General features: G+C 46.0%; 1 protein-coding gene across 6 annotated transcripts in view; it reads left to right on the top strand.

Annotated features, from left to right (window-relative positions):
* Positions 1-23,236, top strand: part of Cpxm2 (carboxypeptidase X 2 (M14 family)) — a 122,079-nt gene that overhangs the window by 86,768 nt on the left and 12,075 nt on the right. For 4 of the 6 annotated variants that reach the window (XM_006508034.4, NM_018867.5, XM_011241864.1 and 1 more), the window contains 6 exons: positions 5,808-5,931; positions 8,068-8,264; positions 10,185-10,364; positions 12,970-13,267; positions 18,870-19,009; positions 20,184-20,283. In XM_006508034.4, coding sequence (XP_006508097.1) covers positions 5,808-5,931; positions 8,068-8,264; positions 10,185-10,364; positions 12,970-13,267; positions 18,870-19,009; positions 20,184-20,283 — 1,039 coding nt within the window. The remainder of the gene's footprint in view (positions 1-5,807; positions 5,932-8,067; positions 8,265-10,184; positions 10,365-12,969; positions 13,268-18,869; positions 19,010-20,183; positions 20,284-23,236) is intronic. The other 2 variants (XM_006508033.4, XM_030242804.1) reach the window with 1 other exon arrangement.

Genomic DNA, 23,236 nt, shown 5'->3' with positions numbered 1-23,236 from the left:
CTTGCTCGATGGGTGTCCCAAGGCATCTCTTCACACCCAGCAGTGAGACAAGTATCAGTTTAGTTGGCACAGTGAGCTTCAGGTGTATGCTAAGTGAGCTGACTGCTCAGAGTCCCTGCGACGGAGACCTTGCTATCCCACGTGCATCCCTGGGGCCCTCTGGGGAGAGCTAGCAGTATGTGCTTTATATATGAGGTGGCTATGATGACCACCACTCAGGAGATGGCAGAGCTCAGGGTCACCATTACAGCCACTCTGAGTCACCTCTGAAGTCTTACTGCCCAAAATCACTGAGTTGGAAACTGTCCAGGGAGCATTTCTCAGTCCCAGTTGAGTACTCAGACCAGAAGCCATTGGCATGTAGATCGCTGGTTCTTGGGGCTGGATGAGAAGACAGAATTGCCAGCCCTCTCCCTCTATGGAGTCTTCTAGGTGGCTGTCGAAATATTTCTACCTCAGAGAGGATAGTTGGCTTAGCCTACTACTGAAAGAGACATTTATAGCCAACAATAAAATGAGACGCAGCAATAAGAAGGAACCAAAAAAAGAGTGGAGACACTCATCACGCTGTAAGAGGACAGCGATGAGAGTGTGGGTCACTCCCATGCAGCTTATGCCTTTAGAGCACTGAGCTACATGGCTTATGTTCCAGGCAGAGAGAAGGGGCAAGAGGTGGGGAAGGCAGAGAAGCAGGTGAAATCTATCCAAACACCCATACTTTGAGGCAGAGAGAATTGTGCCAAGAGAACATTGGAGGCATTCCTAGTGTGTGTATTTATAACCCCCTGGTTGCTTGTTTAAATATACATTTGTTTTCATCTCCTTTACTTGGAATGATAGGGACCATGGCCCTGTCACTTACCACAAGTCTATAATCTGAAATTTAGCATACCTGTGCTTAATGACAAATGGGATGGGGACAGATGAGTTGCTTGCTCATGGCTGCCAGAAGCTTCGGCCATAACTGGGGACCAGTTGACATCTGGATTGTTGACAGACTTTAGCAGACAGAGAGGGATGAAGACTGATTGTCTCTGTCCAAACAAGGAGGCCAGCAAGAATAAAAGGGAGGGAGCAAAGGTATCAGGTGGGTGCTGGGAAAGAAGACAGTTCCTACGTGAGCTGTGTTCCCTCCCTATGTGGAAGGAAGGCTAGGAAGTTCAGCCACGACTCCTAGGAAAGGAACTTTTGGGATTGGGGTATAAGAGAGGCATTTCTGAGGAGGATAGTTGACCTGAACCAAAATATAGCTGGTAGGTATATTTAAGGTAGGGTGTGGCATGCTCTTGTTGAGCAATGGCTTGCCCCTCTCCGGTAGGAAAGGTATAGGATTCCCAGGAACGTGTATCTTATCTTTGTTTTGAGACATGATATGGCACACCCCAGATGTTCAGGAGCTGCAGGGTGGCTGTTGTTTAATATGGTGCAGGTAAACAACAGTTAAGGAGGAATCAGGAGTTGTAGAATCACTGGCTGGCAGTATTAATGTACGTGGTGACTGAGGATAACCAGGGACATTGGGCCATGAGGAGGGAAATGAGCTGAGTCTACCCCCATGCTGTGTGGTCAGCCTGTGCATGAGGACAGGTGGTGATGGTGGGAATCCAGGCAAAGTAGTAGGCCTGGCAGTCCAGATAACCAAAGTCCTGACCCATGGATGGTCTTCACCATGCTTTCTTCCCTCTTCTTTCCATGGGGAATTTCACTTTCATTGGCTTAGAGGTAGTTTCTTCAGAGGATAGAAGAAAACTTTTCATCTTCTGCTTTAAACAATTTTTTTAAAAGAAGCACTTCCATTCACTGGTCAAGTATCCCTTTATCAACAGAACCCCAAGTCTCATGAACCCTCCATAGACTCGCTGTACTGGTGAGTCAGCAGTCTTCACATCTGCCTTGTCGCAGCTGTTCACAGATCTACTAAAGTCCAGAGGTTGAGTAATTTCCAAACAATAGAAGTTGATTTTTCGTAGTTCTTAATATTGATGGCCTAGAATCATGACACCAGCAATCTGTGCCTAGTGAGGACTGCTGGTGCCTTGTTTCTGGGTCATCATGTGGAAGATGGAAAGGCAAATAGCCTTCCTAGTTTCCTCCAATCCTTTCATAAGGATGCTCATTCAACTGATAATGGCAGAACTTATGTTACGTAATCACCCCCTGGGAAAATCCCCACCCATCCATATTATGGAATTAGATTTGGATTCCACCTTATGAATTGCTCAAACTACAGCAATAGGTTGCTATCCCTCCAGTACTTGAACTCCTGTTGACAGATTCTGCAAGGCTGTGCTTAGAATACAGCCATCTTTGCCACATGTCTCTCAGTGATGGTTCCCTAGCATCGGGCCCTCCCCTGCCGTCTCCAGTGCTGCCACATGGGCTGTTGAGTGGATGCACTGTGGTTTACCAGCCTTCTCCCTGCTTTGAAGCATTTGGAAATCTCCCAGCTTTTGACTGTGCCAAGGTAGGAAACATGCTACAACAAGTGTCATCATGCATGTAATTTTAGCATTCTCCATGCACGGTTTCCTTCAGATATATTACTGAAAATTGGATTACTAGAAAAGCATCTTGCTATTGTATCTTCTTCAGCAAAGGAGAGAAAGTGAGGGACCCAGACTTCGGTGGGTGCTAGGATGGTGATCGACTTTCCTATTTCAGAGGTGAACGAGTCCAGCAAACCATATTCTCTGTGTGTCATTCCACCCCCTTTCCCCCAAGGAGCTGTCTCAACATTCTTTTCTTAGTTGCCTTCTTTTCTCTTATATCAAATTTTAACAACTAGAAAATTTCCAGTGGGGTTGGGCTTTGAGGAGGCAAGTACACCATGAGATATATATATGTATACACACACATACACACATGCACACACACACACACATGCACACAAACACATACACACATGCACACACACACACATGCACACATACATGCACACACACACACATGCACACACACACACACACACACACACACACACACACACACACGATGTTTCAGACCCACAGAACCAGTTTTTTTCAGCCCTGTTGAGGATGTGTGCTCTAGATCCTAAGGAAACTACTTCATACTCTGTTTAAAGAGCTTATTCTGGCTTGGTTTCTTTTGCTGCGTTAGATACCATGACCACAAGCAACTTGGAGAGGAGATGTTCAGAGACCTCAAGGCAAAACCTAGAGTCAGGAACTATAGCAGAAACTAAGGAGGAATGTTGCTTACTGGCTTGCTTCTCTTGGTTTGCTCAGCTCCTTTATACAGCCCAAGGTCGTCTGCCCAGGGATAGCTGAACCTTCCTACATACAGTAGCAATCAAGAAAGCATCCCATTCATATGTCCACAGACCAGTCTGAGGGAGGCAGTTCCCAGGGATGCCAAGCTGACCATCAAGATTGGCTATCACTGACTTGGACACCATAAAAAGAATACCTAACTCTCTTCAGGACCAAGTAATCACATTTCCTCACAAGTCAGAGTTATATTTAAGTAGAAGGCCTCCTCCCTGATAATGCTTGTGATAGTGTTGTTCCTGGTTTTACAAAGAGAAAGCAGATCAATTCCCATGACCTTCCCAGGGATGGTGGTCACCCAAGATATGCTTCAGGGTATTTCAGAGCGCTACTCAGGAGGAAGAATTATAAAGAGCCTTCCCAAAGTTTAATATTCTTTAGATCTTCATGTTTGTATGAGGGAAGGTTGATTTTGGTATGACAATCCAGTGACACACAGTTTATTTAACACCAACTGTGGCCGAGAAAGTAGGGTTGGGATAAAATCCTGCAGGGAAGGACAGGACACAAGGAAGAAGGGAGATTCTCAATATATGCAGCCCACGAAGCTTCTTGCATCCATTGCTGAGTGTGAGTCCAGGGGAAGATGACGTTAGTCTTCCTGCAGTGTGCTCTTCAGTGCTAGCTGCACGAAAGAGGGAGGGTAACAGGAAAGGGTAGCTAGGCCTGTGCTTGAGCCAGGTTAGCAGTAAACGACCTAGGTCTTTTTTCCTGAAGAACTGATCCTTGGTCTGAACCCAAGACAGTGGTTTACTTGGCAACCAGAACCTGCTAGGATCCTTGACTGCAGGTGACTACACTGGAGGGCCTACTAGGCAGGGACTCGAGGCAAGTGTGCCGTGGCCGTCTTCAATGCTGCAGGAGAAAGGGACACGTGTAGCTTCAAGTTGTATTTCAGAGTGGCAGTGCCCTTCTAATGGGTACTGCCTGCTCACCACCCTTGTCAGAATGTTCTCCTTTGCTCTGCCAGTGCCTGACTCTCCCTTCTGTTCTTAACATATGCCCTGAGATGATCCTTGAAACTCTGCAGTCTTTACTTTCTGTATAGTGCCTGGTAGAGAGTGGGATCCTCAGAAAATGTGTTCTTTAATCCAGGGTCTGGTGCCTGGGCATTGCAAAACACCTTTCACCCAGCATATCAGTACTCACAAGCATCAGTCAGGGATGTGGGGTAAGGCGGTCTCTGGGAGGAGCATGTCTCTTGTCCTCTGCACCCAAAGCTTATTCAACTAGTAGAGATCTCACTGCCTTCCTTGGCAGCTCACATCATTCTACAGACTAAAGGTATCAGTTGACCAGCTGCTCTTAAAATCTAGACCATGGCGCGTGGGCATGCTCCCCACTGCAGCCTGCTTTGCTCATCATTTGGCCCCATGAGGTTTGTGTCTATGGCCAGCACATGTGGTCCTTACTTAGCACTCATGAACTGGACCATCCCATGGTTCCTTCCTGCTATACCACCTGCTCCAGAAGGGCAGAGACACCTTCAAGTATGCAATGATTGTGAAAACATACTATTAAATAATCCACATTTGTGCAATTTGATCTCCAAGGAGACTGATTCAGAAAGATGGAAACCTCAGTGAGAAAGTCATGGCCACAGCCAGGAAGGTGCTGACTGCAGCCAAGGAGCTGATGACAACCAGGGGGGTGGGGGTGATAACCACATATTACATCTGAGAGAGGTGACGATCCCAGCCCAGGAAGACGCCTTACTCTGTTGAAACGGTTGGAATGGAAATGTCAAGTAGCTGGCTAGCAGCCAATAAAAGTGCCTTGTTTGCAGTTCTAGAGGCTAAAAACTTAGGCTCAAGGTGCTGGCCAATGTAGTGCCTACTGAGGGAGGGCTTCCCTACTAGTTCATGTGTGTGTGGCCTCTCTGCACATATGGAGAACACAAGTTCTCTGTCTCTTTTGAAGGGTTCTTATCCTGTTTACGAAGTCTGCACCCACATGACATAATTACCATCCAATGCTTCACTTCTTTTTATAAATAACTGTATAACGTTTATTTGTAAGATGTGTTAGGATGTGAGCACATGCGTGCATCTGTGCTCTTGCTGCAGCCCCAGGACACCTTGTGGGAGTTGGTTTTCTCCTTCCAGTATGTGGGTCCCCAGGATGAGACTCAGGTCAGGGTATTCGCCTATTGAGCCATCTTGCTGGACTCAACGTTTCCCCTTTAATACTCTTGCCTCTATTAGATTTCAGCTGAGGTACACAGACATTCAGTTTATAGCAAGAGGCTTTATCATAATCAAGTATGCTGGGAGCACAGGGCCAGGACAGGCAATGGTAAAGCTCTTCTCCTTAGAGTTGATGGCCAAAGGATAGGTTCTGGCTGGAAAGGTGGGGAAAAAGAGGCCAGAGAGAGAATTCTGGACAGGTATAGCAGTGGGGCTGTGGGGAGGAGGGGAGTGCTGGGTGGGAGGCTGTGAAGATAGCTTCCTTTTGGGAAGCACTGCTTTTTTAGTGGACAGTCATCATGACTCAACATCTGTCATTTGCCTTGCCTTTCAGTTGATGAAGGTTGTCAATGAAATGTGCCCCAATATTACCAGGATTTACAACATTGGCAAAAGCCACCAGGGCCTGAAATTGTATGCGGTAGAGATCTCTGACCATCCTGGGGAACATGAAGTTGGTGAGAAAGACTTTTGTCTTAGTTTGTCTGCCGTTGCTATAACAAGCATCATAACCAACAGGAGCTTGGGAGGAAATCTGTTTCAGCTCAAGTTTACCATCCAAGGAAAGCAGGGGAGGCGCTCAAGCAGGCACCGGAGGCAGGAACTGAAGCAGAGGCCATGGGAGGAGTCTGCTTATTGCATGTCTCAGTTATCTTCTGAATACAGCCCAGCACCACCTGCCTAGGTACACTTACAGTGGGCATGGCCCTCCTATATCAATCAGCAATTAAGGAAATAACCTCACAGACACGACCACAGGCCATTTTGATGTAGGCATTTCCTGAGGTTCCTTCTTCCCAGGTGACTCTAGGTTCATCTCCTGTTGACAGCTGCTGACAACTGTCATTCTCTCCCAAGAGAATGGTATATTCAATAGCTCCTTACCTAACTTGAAGGCATTTCCCCACACCCCACATGACAGTGTTCATACCCTGAGTGTGAGCCACCCAACCCACAATCATTTCACACAACAAGTGGACTTTGGTTCTGGGCCTCTCATATCTGAGAAGAGCTGTGAAGCTCTCTGTGCTAGAAGCACACACACACACACACACACACACACACACACACATACACACACACACACACACACACACACACACACACACACACACCTCCTTTGCTGCACAGGGACTACATTCAACTGTGCTCTTTGCTTCTGAGGCCAATCACAAAACAAAGGAGAAAATGGCTGGATCCATGAAAGATACTCTACAGGGAGAACATTCAGGACCCTCTGATTCATGACTGGCTCAAATTGCAGGGCCTCCCTCCCTTTTGAGCAATGTCTATATTGCCTTGAAAAGCTACCTACCTTTAGTTATTTTCTCAACAGCCATCTCTACTCCCAGTCCTTGCAGGTTGGGTGAACTCTGGTTTTCTTGTTGGTAAAACTGGCCTGGCTCTCAAGTTTCACTGAAAGTTAGGTGCAAAGACAGATCTGACTTGTTTAACTTTATTGTTCCTCCATGTCTCTGCCTTGGGAGAGTTCATCTCAGGAGCTTCTTTCAGGGATAAAGGCCTTACCTGTGGATAAAACCATGCTTACTACCACACAGCAGCTTGACAAAGGGAGAAAAAAGGCGTGTGGTCAGCCATGCCCAGCAGGATAGTCTGAGTCTGTGATGCAGCTCTAACTAAATAGTCAGGACGGCATCCTTTATAAACAACCGGGTTTTATTTCTTATAATTGTGGACCCCGAGAAGTTGAAGATCAAGATGCCAGCACATCTGGAGTCTGGCAAGAGCTTATTTTCTGCTCAACTCTTGCACTATACAAGGCAGTGGAAGGCTATATTCTCACAGACCATTCTACTAGGATACTAATCCTCATCTTCTATAGGTCCTGCCTTTTCATACTATCCCAGGATCTTGACTTCAATACTAATTTTATATACACACATGTTCGCGCACGCATGTGCATACACACACACACACATCCATAGCACCTCTCAGCAGGAAGCTAACTAAGTTTTGGGGGAGAGAAAATATTCAGACCGTTAACCAAAGTGTCCTTGCTGATACCCCCTTTTTTTTTTTGGATATTTTCTTTATTTACATTTCAAATGTTATCCCTTCTCCAGGTCTCCCCTCTGGAAATCCCCTATCCCATTCCCCCTCCCCTGACTCTATGAGGGTGCTCTCCAGCCCACCCTGGCGTTCCCCTACACTGGGGCATCGAACTCCCCCGCAGCCCCTGCCAGGACCAAGGACAGCTCCTCCCACTGAAGTCCAAAAGGGCCATCCTCTTCAATCCTTGCAAAATGTAAATAAGAAATTCACAAAGAGCAACCCCAACATAGACGAGAAAAGCAATGGCTACACTTTGTGTCTAGCTTATAATGGTAGGCACCGAGCTATTTGGTCTTTCCTCGCTAAGAACCCATACCCCGTGGCTCTAGTCATTCAGGCTTGCTATCTACAGTTTTTCTTACCTGTTTGAGCATTTGGGTTTCAAATAATTATCCCAGTATAATTTTGGAGGCTTGTTTGAAAGGGAAAATAGTATGGCTGCAAGGTCGTTTGTGTCCTTCCAAACCTCACCAGCCCCCATGTGGATGCCCGCAGAAGCCTGTGTATCTGTCTCTGTCAAGGTGAGCCCGAGTTCCACTACATCGCAGGGGCCCACGGCAATGAGGTTCTGGGACGAGAACTGCTGCTGCTGCTGCTGCACTTCCTCTGCCAGGAATACTCGGCGCAGAACGCACGCATCGTCCGCTTGGTGGAGGAGACTCGAATCCACATTCTACCCTCCCTCAATCCTGATGGCTATGAGAAGGCCTATGAAGGAGTGAGTACGTTCTAGTCCCACCTCTGCCTGAAACAGGCATGGTATCCCAACTCTAAGGGTGTGCTTAGCCTAGTTCTTGTTTTTGATATCAGTGATGTGTGTGTGTAGGTGTGCACGTGTGCCTATGCATGTGCATGTATGAGAGTACGTGTACCTGTGTGTATATGTATGTGGGGAGGCCTTGAAGTTGATGTTGGGTGTCTTTGTCAATAGCTTCTCTCCTTTAGTTCTTGAGACAGAGTCTCCTGCTGAACTTAAAATGCACTGATTCGACTAGGCCATTATGTCCTAGGGATCTACCTGTTTCTACCTTCCCAGTACCGGGATTGTAGGCACATACTGTTGCACTTAGATTCTTACTTGGGTCCTGGGGATCTAAATTCAAGCTTGCCTAGCAAGTACTTTATCAACTGAGCCATCTCCCCAGCCACTTACCCTTCTTTCTGAGCATCTCATTGCTGAAGCTGGAAGCCTGTGTCTGCAGCTTTTTGCCTGGAGGAGCTGTTTGCCTTCTTTCTGATTGTTTCTTTGCATCGTAAAACGGTTTCTGGGGGGGGGGTGGGGGGGTATACAGAGCAGGAATTAAAACCGATGGTGACACTGAGAGAGGTGTATTCCTAGAGTTCCATATGAGTACTGCCACTATTACACACCCACGGCAGTAGCACCTCAGGTTGGCTGAACACTTTTGAGGTTTTGGTTGTTACCGCTAACATTCTCACCAGTCCCCTAGTGATAACTGTTTTGATTATTCTGAGATATTGCTTATATCATGTGTTGTAATTATCATATGGAATTTGTATATGTCACATGTATATATAAGACATATGTATACAATTACATTAAATCAAGCCATGGATCAATAGTTTGGGATCACAATATTTGGGATAGGACAGAACACTGTCTAAATGTCAGTTCCCGTCAAATACATCAAAGTTCAGCACTTTGTTGTGTTTGTTGGTTCTGGCACAAAGGACTGACTACCTGGATAGTCAAAATAATAACTCCCATCCAAGTACTAACCAGGCCAAGCCATGCTTAGCCTCTAAAATCAGATAAGATTGGGTATGTTCAGAGTGGTGTGGTCAAAGACACACCACTAAAGCCAGAATTCCAGCAGGGCAAGGGGAACACATTGGTACTGCATTGACAGTACGGGATTCTGCAATGCTCCAGTTCCAGACTTCTTCCTTTTTTAGAGGGTTCAGCCATGTAGTGGAAGGTCATGGGAAGGGAGAGATATAAGAAGAGATCTAAGGCTTTTGGGCTTGGCCATATGGCAGGAGTGTTCCTCTGGGAATCTACCTTTGAAGTGAGGTGACTGTGGTTTATCATATGTTCATAGCAGGTTTTTCTGTATTCTCCTGTGATATCTTTCTGGGGCCAAGAGCATTCAGAGACTTTGGAGATGCACATGGCAGACACAGACACAGACACAGACACAGACACACACACAGACAGACAGACAGACAGACAGATACAGACACAGACACAGACAGACACAGACACAGACACAGACACAGACACAGACACAGACACGGACACGGACACAGACACACAGACACAGAGACACAGAGACACAGACACAGACACACACACACACACAGACACAGACACAGACAGACACAGACACAGACACACACACACAGACACAGACACACACAGACACACACACAGACACAGACACAGACACAGACAGACACAGACACAGACACAGACACAGACACAGACACAGACACAGACACACACAGACACAGACACAGACACAGAGACACACACACACAGACACAGACACACAGACACAGACACACAGACACAGACACAGAGACACAGACACACACAGAGACACACACACAGACACATCACACATCTGGGTTCTCCTACAATCCGAGAGCTCTTCGCATTCTGAATCTTCTCCAGGGTTCCGAGTTGGGAGGCTGGTCCCTGGGACGTTGGACCCATGATGGCATCGATATCAACAACAACTTTCCGGATTTAAACTCGCTGCTCTGGGAGGCAGAGGACCAGCAGAATGCCCCAAGGAAGGTCCCCAACCACTACATTGCCATCCCTGAGTGGTTTCTGTCTGAGAATGCCACAGTGAGTGAAAACAGTTCTAATTTGTGTGTCAGAGGAGGGTGAAAGGTTGCCTGCTGGTATCTGCAGAGGATGAGGATACGGCACAGACAAAGAAGACAAATACATCTTTCTTATCTTTTCTGACAGTAGAGAACAGTATGCGTTACTACCTTCATGCTGGTTTTGTGGTAGAGTCATTTGATTGAACTTCTATAATTACAGAGTTGTAAACATACATACATACATACAAAAAAACACCCCCGGAATGCATGAATGTTTTACTATCATTATTCTTATCCATGCCAATTACACTTCCATGACATCAGCTTTCACTAGTTGCTAGGAATAGACAGTGTCATGATACACACAAGACAGAGTTCTGGTGACCTGTGGCCATTTCACTTTTGGTGATGTATGTACCAGAACACAGTACAAATGTATTCAATGCACATGGCTCCTTACAGCAAAAGACTGGTTACTTAGTGTCATTATCACATGTACAGACAAACAATCTCTTCATCGTAAAGTGGGTAAGACAGAACAATAGCATTTATCAAAATAAGGAATGAGTTTTAGGAGCATAAACTGGATCAAAAAAAAATTGAGAAGACAATTAAAACCAAGCAGTAAGATTTTTATGTCTTCACGCACAGTTAAAACGAGACAGAGAGGGAAATGAGAGCTAGTCATTTAGGGTAGGAAGCCTTTTCTGATGGGAAGCAGTGGGCTGTGGGGGTGGGGCTGAAATTACACAGGTGTATAGCAACTCCTACTGAGACCTGGGTCTTGAGTTGAACTGTGGCTTCACAGCATGGGCCAGTATTGATTCTGTGCCCTGAGCTGTGTTCCATAATTAACCTGACCCAGGGATTATGGTGTGCTTCAAGCCCGGAACCAGGTTTAATGAACCTCTGCAAGCAGGCTGCGGCCACGAGTCAGCGTTTCTGTCTGCACAGTAAGTGGCCCTCTGTGCTCCTGCGCTGGCATCAATCTTGTCTTGCTGAAATTATCTTTGTGTGACAATCGGCCATTTATTATAATCTGACTCAATTCACATGCCTGTTAAACCACGCCAACCTTTTAAATTAATCTCGTAACATTAACAGTTTTCCTCTTTAATATCTTTGTTTTCCTCTTTAATATCTTTTTTTCCCCCATAAAAAGTCAAAAGTACAAAAGTGAAGGAAGCTGTAGAGGGCTCGTAGGCACTCATGCCAGCAGTGACATGGGCCAACTCACGCTTCTTCCTAAAGCAGACATGTCATCATGTGATTTTATTTGTAAACGCTTTAACAGGCATCTCTAAATGGCAGGAGCCGTCCTTTACATCCACGGATAGTACCATTATCATGTTAAAATAAGTCATCTCTTTTCCAGGTTTATTGTGTCCATGTGTGGGTGTGGGTGCATGCATGCCATGAGACCCCTTGGTGGGGGGTGGGGCGGATGACAGCTTTCAGGACTCAGTTCTTTCTCCATGCTTTGGTCAGACCAGATCTTTCCTGCTCTTTGCATCACACTGGCACACCCAGGCTAACTGGCCAGTGAGCTCCTTCTCCGTAGGTCTCTTGTCTCTGCCTCCCATCTCTCTGTAGGCTGATTACAGATGTGGATTACCACGTCTTGATTTTAAGTAGGTTCTGAGACTTGACCTCCAGTCAGGCTTGTAAGGTGAGGCTAGCAGTTTTATCTGCTGAGTCCTTCTGGGTCCCAAATTAGGACTTTTTGTTTGTTTTTGTTTTTATATTTGTTTTAATTTAATTGCAAGGCTAGGGTCCCATTTCATTTCTTATACCAATCAGAGAACCCCCCTCCCCCCATTTCTCTCATCCCACTTTACCCCCACCCTCATCTGCTTAAATCTAGATTCAAATGAAACCCATTCCTTTCTCCTGTGTTCTAGACATTTTAGGTCTCTGCTAACAGTCCATGCTCCATTCCTCCCTCTTCTCCTCTGTCTTGCTTACCTCTGCATATCACCTTTGGTTGGCATGAGAAGCAGGGTTTCCTGCCTCTGGGAGCTGGGACTGTGTTCCTGAAATGTCACATCCTTCTGTTTTCTGGAAACTGAGAGTGACTTTAAGACTGAAGTCCACAAACTCCGGCCCACACAGCCCTGCCTTCCTGAGTGGCTTCGGTCCACACACATTTGCACTTTGTCCATGGTATTTCTTTGCTACAGGAACAGAGCTGGGTAGCTGTGACAGAGACTGCCTGGACCACAAAGCCCCAGAGTCACCATCTAGCCCTTTGCTAGAAAAGTCAGCTGATAGGTTGGCTAGCAGCATGGTGAGATTGAGGCTTGTGGTTTGGGGTTACTCCTGGTTGTGTGTCTTCCTCCTGCTGTCTGTAGTGAGTGAACACCCCAACTCAGGAGTTCATTGGATTAATGGAATGATGCCACTTTCATCCTGATGAAGTATTCACTAGAAAATCCTGCCATGGAAACTCAGCATTTCCCTGGCCTTCCCTATTGTAATCCATTGCTTCTAAAATGTCCAGTTTCCCCAGGGCACAGTTTGAGATTTTGAATATTGCTGAGATTACTCCATAAAATTTCCATTTTTTTTGAAAGCTAAGGAAGCGAAGCAACTTCTTTCTGTTTGTTAAATTTGTATACTCCCAGGTGGCCACAGAGACCAGAGCCGTCATCGCCTGGATGGAGAAGATCCCGTTTGTGCTGGGAGGCAACCTACAGGGGGGTGAGCTGGTCGTGGCATACCCCTATGACATGGTGCGGTCCCTGTGGAAGACCCAGGAGCACACCCCAACACCTGATGATCATGTGTTCCGCTGGCTGGCGTATTCCTACGCCTCCACTCACCGCCTCATGACAGATGCCAGGAGGCGAGTGTGCCACACGGAAGATTTTCAGAAGGAGGAGGGCACCGTCAATGGGGCTTCCTGGCACACAGTGGCTGGAAGTACGTCTTAGATCTATCTGCCAGTCTAACATCATGTTCCCAAGGACTACGGATGATGCACTAGTTACGTTTCCTGTTGCTGTGACAAAACATCTGACAAGAGCAATTTAAGGCATGCACATGCATGTGTGGCTGTGTGCACATGTGTGTGCGTGTGTGTGTGTGCATGTGTAATGCACATGCATGTGTGTGCATGTGTGCATGCATGTACAGGTGTATGCATATGTGTGTGTGCATGTGTGTGCATGTGTAATGCACATGCATGTGTGTGCATGTGTGCATACGTGCATGCGTGTAAGGTGTATGCATATGTGTCTGTGCATGTGTGTGTGCGTGTACATAGTCTGGAAGTAGAGAGAGATGGATACTGATACTCAGTTGCCTTTTTTCTTGTTGTTCAGCCTAACACATGGTGGTATCCACAGTTGGGTTTTCTCATCTTAATTAACAGTCTAGCTAACCCATCACAGACATATTCAGGGGTGTGTCTCTTAGGAGGATTGTAGATCCTGTCAAGTTGTCAATATTAATAATCATAGATTCTAGTCCAGAGTTAACCCCAGGCCTCTCTGCCATATGTCCCCTTTCTATTAGTCAGCATTTTCTAAAAGAATGGAACTAATAGGCTGAATGTGTGTGTGTGTGTGTGTGTGTGTGTGTGTGTGTGTGTGTGTGTGTGTCTGAGTAGGACTTTCTCCTGACAGAAAGGCATAGGGAATTCTCAAAGATCTGTTGGTTTTCAGTCTATGTTGGAATCCTGAAGACACAGGTTCTAATACCAGCAAAAGATATTTCAATGACAGGATAGATGCACTTGCCAGTAAGAGTAAGGCAAGCAGGCAAAGAGCAAAAGTTTCCTTCTTCCATTTCCCTTCATGTGGGCTACCATCAGAAGGTGTGGCCCAGATTTAGAGTACATCTTCTCACCTCAAAAGATCCAGTCAAGACATTCCCTCACAGGTGTGGCCAGTTGTTTGGGTTTTAAATAATTCTAGACATAGTAAAGTTGGCAAAGATTAGCTATCAAACTCCTTCTTGTCATTAGGGTCAGTATGGTTAGCAATGGCTTCCAAAGCACTGGCCTCGGCATTCCCCACAGACTGTCCTTTACCGGTCTTACTGAATTCTCAGAGGTGGGTGGGGCTTACTCATTTTTATGAATGAGAGGGCCTGGAGATGGCTAGAATTCTGCCCTAGCAAGAAACTGGTAGAGCTGGAAGTTGTTAGGTCTTGCCCTTAGCCACCTAGACACTCACATTTCACAGGGCTGCACATGGGAGAAAGTAGCAGGGCCTGTTGGTGTCAAAGTTAGGGCTCCTTACTTAGAACCACGATAAGGGGATGTCTGAGATCGTGAGTCTGCATCCTGGCTCAGGTGTGATGGGACTGAGTTGCTGTGTCCTGAGATCTCCCTATGATGAAAACAGTTACATACATTGGCTGTCCATGGGCTAGCTACCCAGTGTCACCAGTGCCAGATGTCAAAGCCAGTTGTGTATAGCCACCACATGGGCCTAAAGAGGCTTTTCTAAGAGACCCACAAATCATTTGGCAGCAACCAGAGAGCCCCATGGTTTACATACCAAGATTTGCAAGGGCTGAGAATAGCATAATGCCTAAGGTCATCTGCAGGGGTTGAAAGTCCCAGAAAAATACAAATTCCCCTCTTTTTTTCTTGATAGTGAGAGGACTTTCAAGGCAATAATGGAATTGAAAAATCTTTCATGTCTAATAGTTCAACTTTGGCCTCATCATTAGATAATGTATGACCCTGGATATTTTTTTCTCTGAAGCTCTACACTTTTCTATTAGAAAAACTTGGCTTAAAAATATGGTGGTAGTGTTTCCCTCTAGGATGTGTTAGGATCAAAGAGAGAATGTATGGGGATGCAATTCATGTCTGGCTGATCAGAAACACTCAGCCTAAGGTTCCATCCCCAATGGTTCCCCTTTAACAGGCATGCTCACCATGTAATATTAGATTTAACTGTCAACTTGACATAACCTAGAATTATCCTGGAGGAGAGAAATGCCCCAAGATTGCTCTCTATATTGGTTTGGCCTGTGGGATGGATGTAGGAAAGACGCAGCCCACTGTGGGCAGCACTATTCCCTAGGTAGACATCTTTAAACTAAATAAAAATGGAGAAAATGATCTGAGAATAGCCAAGCAAAAAGGTATTCATGCAAATGCATTTATTTCTCTTTGCTCTCGACTGTGGATATGACTAGTCACTCCAGATTCCCTGCTGTGTTAGACTGTGACCTGAAATTGTAAGCCAGGTAATGCCTTCTCAGTTGCTTTTTTTATTGGAATACTTTATCACAACAACTTCAAAGGAAACTAGGAGACTCTGATTTCATGAGCCTATTCTGTTCTCTGTTCCACTATACTAGTTAATTTTGATAGTATACTTTTCTATACATCAGCCTTCATATACTTTTCAAGTATGTTCCTCTCTTGGAAAAGGAAAAAAAAAAAAAAAGTTCCCATAGTCACTTTAAAACATATCAGAACAGACACCACTTTTGTCTTGGCAACAATCCAAATGAAGATATTTTCTCTGTTTTTGCACCATACAAATTCAACATTTGCACTATACAAATTACACTGCACTATACAAATTACAAAATAAACACTGATTTGCAGGGACCTAAAGACATACCTACAAGAATATCTGAGTAAAATCTATTTATTTATTTATTTATTTCTGCCATGACTACATTGTAAACAGACACTGTTGAGTCTGACAGTGCTGGGACAACAATGATGTCATGGAAAGCAGGCTGCCACAGACTGCCACATACCGATGCAGGCAGCACTGAATGCTTCCACCTTCCGAATTCTGCTTGCCCTTACTTCAGGGACTTTATGGCAAAGCAGCGTGGCAGCTTGAGCCTTTCCATCATTCTTCTATGATGGACTCTGCAGACTCCCTTTGTAGATTCATGCAATCTGCTTTCTAATTCCTTACCCCCACCCCCAATCCCCAGTCCTTCTGCTCTGTCTTCTCGCCCATTATCCTACCATGAAGATATCAGTGAGTGTGGGGGAGATGGTTACCAGTAAGACTTTGGATATTTCACAGTGTCCAGCATGGGCAGCCTGTGCTTCTGAACTCTGAAATGACTGTGTTCTTAGCTGCAGACCCACACTGGCAATCACAAGGAGGGCAGGTGAGGTGGGCAATAGGAATGATTTAGGGCACGGAGAGATTTGCAAAGGATGTCTCTCACCAGTCCTGAAGGTTTGGAAGAGCTATGAGGCTGTGTAGCAGATCCTGATCCACAGGTGCTTCCGGCAGGAAGTCACCTTCCATGGTCCAAACCTTTCTGCCTGAAATGCTCTGAGCAAGGTCTCACTTGAAGGGCAGAGTGTCAGCAACAGAGATGGATGGGCCTAGCTGCTCCGGCCTGAAGTTTCTCAGCATTTTGTCAGCATGTCTCAGGCTTTCAGTGCTTGAAATGTGCTTCTTGAAAAAAGAAAGATAGAAAGGGGGGGGGGGAGAAAAAAATGAAGGAAGGGAGGGGGGGAGAGAGAGAGAGAGACAGAGACAGAGAGAGAGAGAGAGAGACCTACTCCAGAATTTTAATTATCACAATTATTTCAGTACTAGCAGAGCCTAAGAATGTGAGGCTGATGGCATTTTTTTTAAGATTTATTTTATTTAGATGAGTACACTGTAGCTGTCTTCAGACACCCCAGATCCCATTACAGATGGTTGTAAGCCACCATGTGGTTGCTGGGAATTGAAGTCAGGACCTCTGGAAGAGCAGTCAGTGCTCTTCTCTGCTGGGCCATCTCGCCAGCCCAGGTGATGACATCTTTATGCTCAAAGGAGGCCCATTCCTCCTAAGAGTCAATACCTGGCCTGAGCAGTCACTTTGTTGCCATAGGCCCCAGATGCCCTCAGTATCTCACTGTAGGCTGATAGATAAGTCAAGACAGATGAATACAGAGTTTGCCTGCCCTTGCAAAGCATTCATGTTTCCTGAATACAATGTCATCATGTCCCCTTTGTTCCTGTCTTACTCTTCCTTGCTTGCTTTATCCTGAGAAGTCCCAGTTGCTGAAATTCAACTGTCTGGAGTCTGGAATCAAATGGAGAGAGCTAAGCTGCTAAGGGTTTGGTACAGTTTTCAGCATGGGACAGTGGGTGGACACTCCAAAATCCGGCTTTACAGCAAAAGACCCTTTGTGAGAGAGCCCTTGGAGAGCATGCTTTTCTCTGTCCACACAGAGCCTCGTGTTTCAAGCTTGCACCTTCTTCTGGCCCCCAGGGAGCAGTAGGGGTCCTTAGAAGATCTCCTCCACCGAGCAGTGCTTGCCCTGCTGTGGGAGAGCACAGCTTGCTGCATGTTCTGTTCAGAGGCAGAAATGTTGAGGGGGAAGCTCATTAGTAGAGCGGGACTCAGTGCTGAGCATGGATCATGGCTTGAGTCCAATCTCTGGCACCCCCACCCCCACCTCAAGAGGTGTGCTACTTTATGCCATGTGACACTCATGATAATAATCATTCCTTTTACAAACACTGGGTAGTGAGATGACTTGAGAAAGACCTCCCAAACAACATGTCTGTTTTATATAACTCCTTTGCACCTGTAATTGTTACTTTACTGGGAAGAAAGTCTTTGGAGATGTAATTAAGGGCCCGGAGAAGCTACTTCTCTGTCACCGGATGTGTGCTACACCCGTGAGATGTGTCTGTCCTTAAATGAACCCAAAGAGGAAAAAGCAAATACAGAAGGTTGAGCAGAGTCAAGCGGTTGACATAAGAAATGCCTAGGCCTGCAAAAGCCAGGCTGGCAAGGAGGGTGCTCCCACAAGGGTCTGCAGGGAGTACCTGCAAAAGCCAGGCTGGCAAGGAGGGTGCTCCCACAAGGGTCTGCAGGGAGCACACACACCTGAGGACTTCCAGCCTCTCAGCGCATGGCAATGAGTGCTTTAAGCCATGATGCAGTCATTTGTAATGGTAGCCCCGGGAAGCTCATATGGGACAGCCATACTCCAGCCTGGCTGCTTTCCATCTGCACATCAGGATGCAGGTCTGTTGATTTGGGAATCACTGGGTGGGTGTGATATCCAAGGCGCTGCAAAGCAACCACACACATGGTCTAGGCTCCAATCTAGACCATGATCCCTTGAAGAAGCACACATTTTGGATGAAATTCCCACTGATCTTGTCTTGTCCTCACTTGTCTTATTTGTGAGGCTGAGCTATGGCTGAGTTTGTGAGGACAATGTAGTGACCTGTAGGACACAACTTATGGGCATGCCCGGAAGAGTCAGGGGAAGAAAGAGACACAGAGAAGACCATGCAGACAGGACAGAGATTAGCTATCTTAATGAATTGAAACAGGGAACTATTCAGGCTCTCATCTGAGACCCATACAGCTGCCAAATGCAGTGAATTAAATACTTAATCCATTGTGGTTATTAACGACGGCTTTCCAGGCGCATTTATTTCCCTCTGTTTATCTATAGCTGATTCTTTCTGCTTCCCTGTTCAGCTGAAGAGCTCTAAATGTTCGTGAACATCCTTGTCCACTCCCCTTGCCACTTGAGGCGTAAATCAGCTAAAATGTCTGGTTGGCTTGACAGGTCTAAACGATTTCAGCTACCTCCATACAAACTGCTTTGAGCTGTCCATCTACGTGGGCTGTGATAAATACCCACACGAGAGCGAGCTGCCGGAGGAATGGGAGAATAACCGGGAGTCTCTGATTGTGTTCATGGAGCAGGTATGCTGGACATGCGGTTGGGATGAGAGGAACTAGCTAAGGAATAGGTTGTGGGTGTGAACATCACAGCCACGGGAGAGTCGGATGGAGCCTATAGCGTATGCTGGGGCACACGAGCTTCCTGGTGCAGAGGCTGTACCTCTGCCAGATGTCTGTGGTTGGCACCTGGATCTTATGCTAAGTCTGCCCTGCAAGGGTTTCCAGAAGGACTCTTGGTACAGAGACTAGGAGCCAGTTTCTTTCTGTCAGGAAGTCATGAGTACAACTTCTGCCCCAGTCCCCAAACCTCAGGGGAATGGTTCATTTTCCTTTGCAGAGGGAAAGGAGAGAAAGTCTTGATTGTAGAAATTAGGCAAATTTGAAGCTACGGTCTGAGTTTGCCAAAACTACCTCTGTAGATAACATGTCCAGACTCTCATTGAGAAAGTACTGAGCCATCATGGATTGTCATATTATCCTTCAGACAGGAGACTGAGGGACAGTGTCTGGCTGTTGTGTGCTATGTGACATGGTTAATTAATAGATGGACTCAAGACAAAGTGATTAATTTTGATGGGCTCTGGTTCCCTTGCTTCTGCCACCTATGTTATTAAGTCTCTGGAACCCAGGAAGATCCAAATAAGCATGCCTGATAAAAATTAAGTTACATTTTAAACTGGTGGTGCAAGCCCAGCTCTTGGGAGGCAGAAGTTGAAGGGTGCTCAGTTCAAGGCCAGCTGAGTTTCTATCGCAAATTCCAGGCCAGCTGGGACTACACAGTGAGACTCTGTCTCAAGTTAAAATAAATAAAATTAAAATTAACCAAAGTTAAATCCTGGTTTCCAGAGAATTTTGCTTTATTTTTTGGTACCAGGGAGGGACCCCAGGGCCAAGTGCATGCTAGACTGGCATTCTTTCTCTGCGCCACATCCCTTGCCCTCATGGGTGGATTTTAATGAAACTCTCAGACCCTAATGTTTTCACCTGAACGTTTTTAATTGCAATGGGAAACTTTCTGGATCATGGGCCACAGAACATTCTAGCAAGTCCCTGCAGAGCCAGGCACATATTGAGCTAGACTCATATTGTATGTTCTTGGTGAGGGCTGAGCTGATGCTATCTGCCCTGCCTCCTTGCTTGTGCCATTGGGGTCGAGAGCTGTCTGGTGACTCACTAGGTCTCATGTTTGCTGCAGGTTCATCGAGGCATCAAAGGCATAGTGAGAGATTTACAAGGGAAAGGGATTTCAAATGCTGTCATCTCTGTGGAAGGTGTTAACCATGACATCCGGACAGGTATCTGTGAAATGTATATAAACTGTCTCAGTGAGAAAAACCTGCTCCTTGAAGCATGCTGCTTGGGTTTCAGTCACTGATTGGAGTTTTAGAAACTCATTCACTGTGGGGCCAGTGACATAGTTGATTAGCACGGGGTATTCATATAGAAACTTCTTATTCAGGACTGAACCAGCAGCTCCTCTCTCCAACTTCCCGAGACCCCTGCAATGGGGTTTTTCAGCCTGACTTTTTAGCTTCTCCTTACCCCTTCCCTGGGACAGTTTAGAGCAATTATCAAAACTCCTGCTGCAGTGGAAGCTTCTGTGAAGTGAGGGGCTGTTGTATGGCATCCATGTTCTTTTCCTTCACCATTGAGCCTTTGACTCTTTCTACCACTTGTGTTAGATGTTATAGCCACTGTCCATAAGGTTTCACTAAGTATTGCATGGAAGTTTGTACCCATCGCTCCTTATGAACATGCATGTATTCATTTGTCCATCCATCCACCCATCTATCCACCCATCCATCCATCCATCCATCCATCCATTCAATAGATCTGGACCAAGTCCTTTTAATTTGCCAGAGACCGAGCAGGATGCTAGTGATCTGCATGAATGAAAGATGGGGCCATTCATTCTATGCAGGATCTGTGTTTTCAATAGTACTTCTTAAAGGAGCCCTGACCATTCCTCACACTCTTTAGTGCCTGGTGGGCAATGGAGGAAAACACTGGGGCTTTGCACAGTGGGAGGTAAAAAGGCCCTGGGGCCCTATAAGCCTAGATGAGAATGCTTTACCTAATGGGCTCTGACTTTCAAGCCCTGTAATCAAGCCGGCAGTTTGGATGAGCTAATGGCAAATGCATCTCATACCCTCTACTTCCTCCTATGAATAATTTCCCAGCATGCGCTCTGAGCAGATGCCTCCCACGTCACACACACACACACACACACACACACACACACACACACACACACACACACACACACACAGCTCTTTATGAGCATCCTCTGCTCTCACCAGAAGTGCTGAATTTGTCTTGATTTTCATCTGAGGCTTATATGATCCGACAAGTTTCATTTCAGTGGAAGTTTGTATAACATAAACAGAGGCATTAAACAGAATCCCACAGAGAGGGAGCTAGAAAGATTATTTATAAAAGCACATTGGGGTTAGGATTTCACATGCTGTCCGTTGCTTAGAAGACACCAATTTGAGCTGCTAATGAATGAGCAATCACTGGGCATGGGGTGCCCCTTACATTCTAAAAGTGACAAGCAGTGCCCACAGTGTTAACCTTGCACGGTGGCTGCATGGAGTGTTTATCCCAGAACACTAGCTCAATTGTCCAGTGAGACAGAACTCAATGTGAGGCTTCCTCTATATTCTCTAGTTCACAGTTCTAGGGTAAACGTCTTCAGGGAAAAGGGAGAAGAAATAAGAAGAGCCCTACATATGAGGTGGGAAAACATTGTCCACAGTCTTCTGAGAGACCTGCTAGGTAGAGAGGAACGCTAAGCAGATCCACGTTTCAGAAATGGAAACTTCCAGATTATAGAACCAACACCTCTTGCTCTGACTCTGTGAAGCAAATGTGGTCCTCATCGTTTTCTTCTTCCTTTTAGTTTGGTTTATTGAGCACTGACTGTGAGCCCAGAACTCCTGCTGCAAACAACAAAGATGTCCCTAACCACTAAGTGTGCTTTCTGACGGAGGACACCTACAGTGAAATTGTTAGGGAGAATAAAATTATTACAGATGGCAACCAGGGCCAGAAAGAAATGCAACAGGTAGATACAGAGACAGGCCAAAAAGACAAGATGGAGTTCCCTCACCAAGGAATGGATGCAGGCTTAAAGAGCAAAGGTGTCATGCCAAAGAGAGAGGACAGGACCACAAAGCATCTGTTCAGAGTCAGGAAAAGGGGCAGAGATGGTTCAGTGGATAAAGCACTCGTCATACAAACATGAAGACCAGAGTTTACATCCCCAGCACCCATGTACGTACTGGGCTAGTTTAGCAGAGTCTCTTATACTCCTAATGCTTAGGAATGAGACAGAATATGGAATACCCGGGTAAGCTAACTAGCAAAACTAGGCAAATTGGTGAGCTCCAGGGGCAGCAAGAGACCAAGACTCAGTAAACAAAGTAACAAAGTGTGCTCACTAGGCTCAGCCTCGAGCCTCTGCACCAACACACACGTATGCATATGAGCACTTTCACATATCTGCATGTATGTCAATGCACATACACACACACAAGAGAGAGAGAGAGAGAGAGAGAGAGAGAGAGAGAGAGAGAGAGAGAGAGAGAAAGAGAAAGAGAGAGAGAAAGAGAGAAGCTTCTCAGAGGTCCCTAGCTCTTGTCTTGTGTGTCTTCCTTTAGTGGGAATGCAGGTTTTCTACCAAAGAAGAGACTCTTCATCAGGTTAGGGGTGTAGCTCAGTGGTAGAGCTTGTCTGGCATGGAGAGATCTGGGTTCAATACATACACAGACATGTAGCTATGTAGAGATATATACCTCACAGCTTTACATGCCACAGTCCTGGGTATAATGGTGTCCAGTCTGCCTGGCGTGTAATTCTCCTTTTAAGGAACTCTACATCCCAGAGTTCCTTGAGTCATGCTGAGTGAGAGATGCCCTTTACCCTCTCAACTTTCCTTGTACAAGTCAGTGTCTCTGAGTGAGGGAGTTGTTCCCTGATCTTGCCATAGTCTCTATGTAAAGGTATGATATCCTTTAGAGCTCATGTCTTATGCCACAGTCCACCTGTAATTGAACCTCAGCCTTCCTTCTTTGAGTGTGGCCAGGTGAGGAGGGAGGCTAAAAGGAACGAATAGGCAGGAAGCCAGCATGTATGCCTGCATGAGAAAGTAAGCTTGGTAGGTCTCAAGGGAGAGTTAGTTAAGCCCCAGAGTCTGTTAACTAAGGTGGTCCTGACGAACTTGAGCTAAGGAAGGGGCCCATTGGG

Source organism: Mus musculus, chromosome 7 (assembly GCF_000001635.26).
Source record: "Mus musculus strain C57BL/6J chromosome 7, GRCm38.p6 C57BL/6J".
In the NCBI taxonomy this organism is placed as follows: Eukaryota; Metazoa; Chordata; class Mammalia; order Rodentia; family Muridae; genus Mus; species Mus musculus.
Note: the sequence above shows the minus strand (reverse complement) of the source record. Positions and strands in the feature narration are given on the sequence as shown.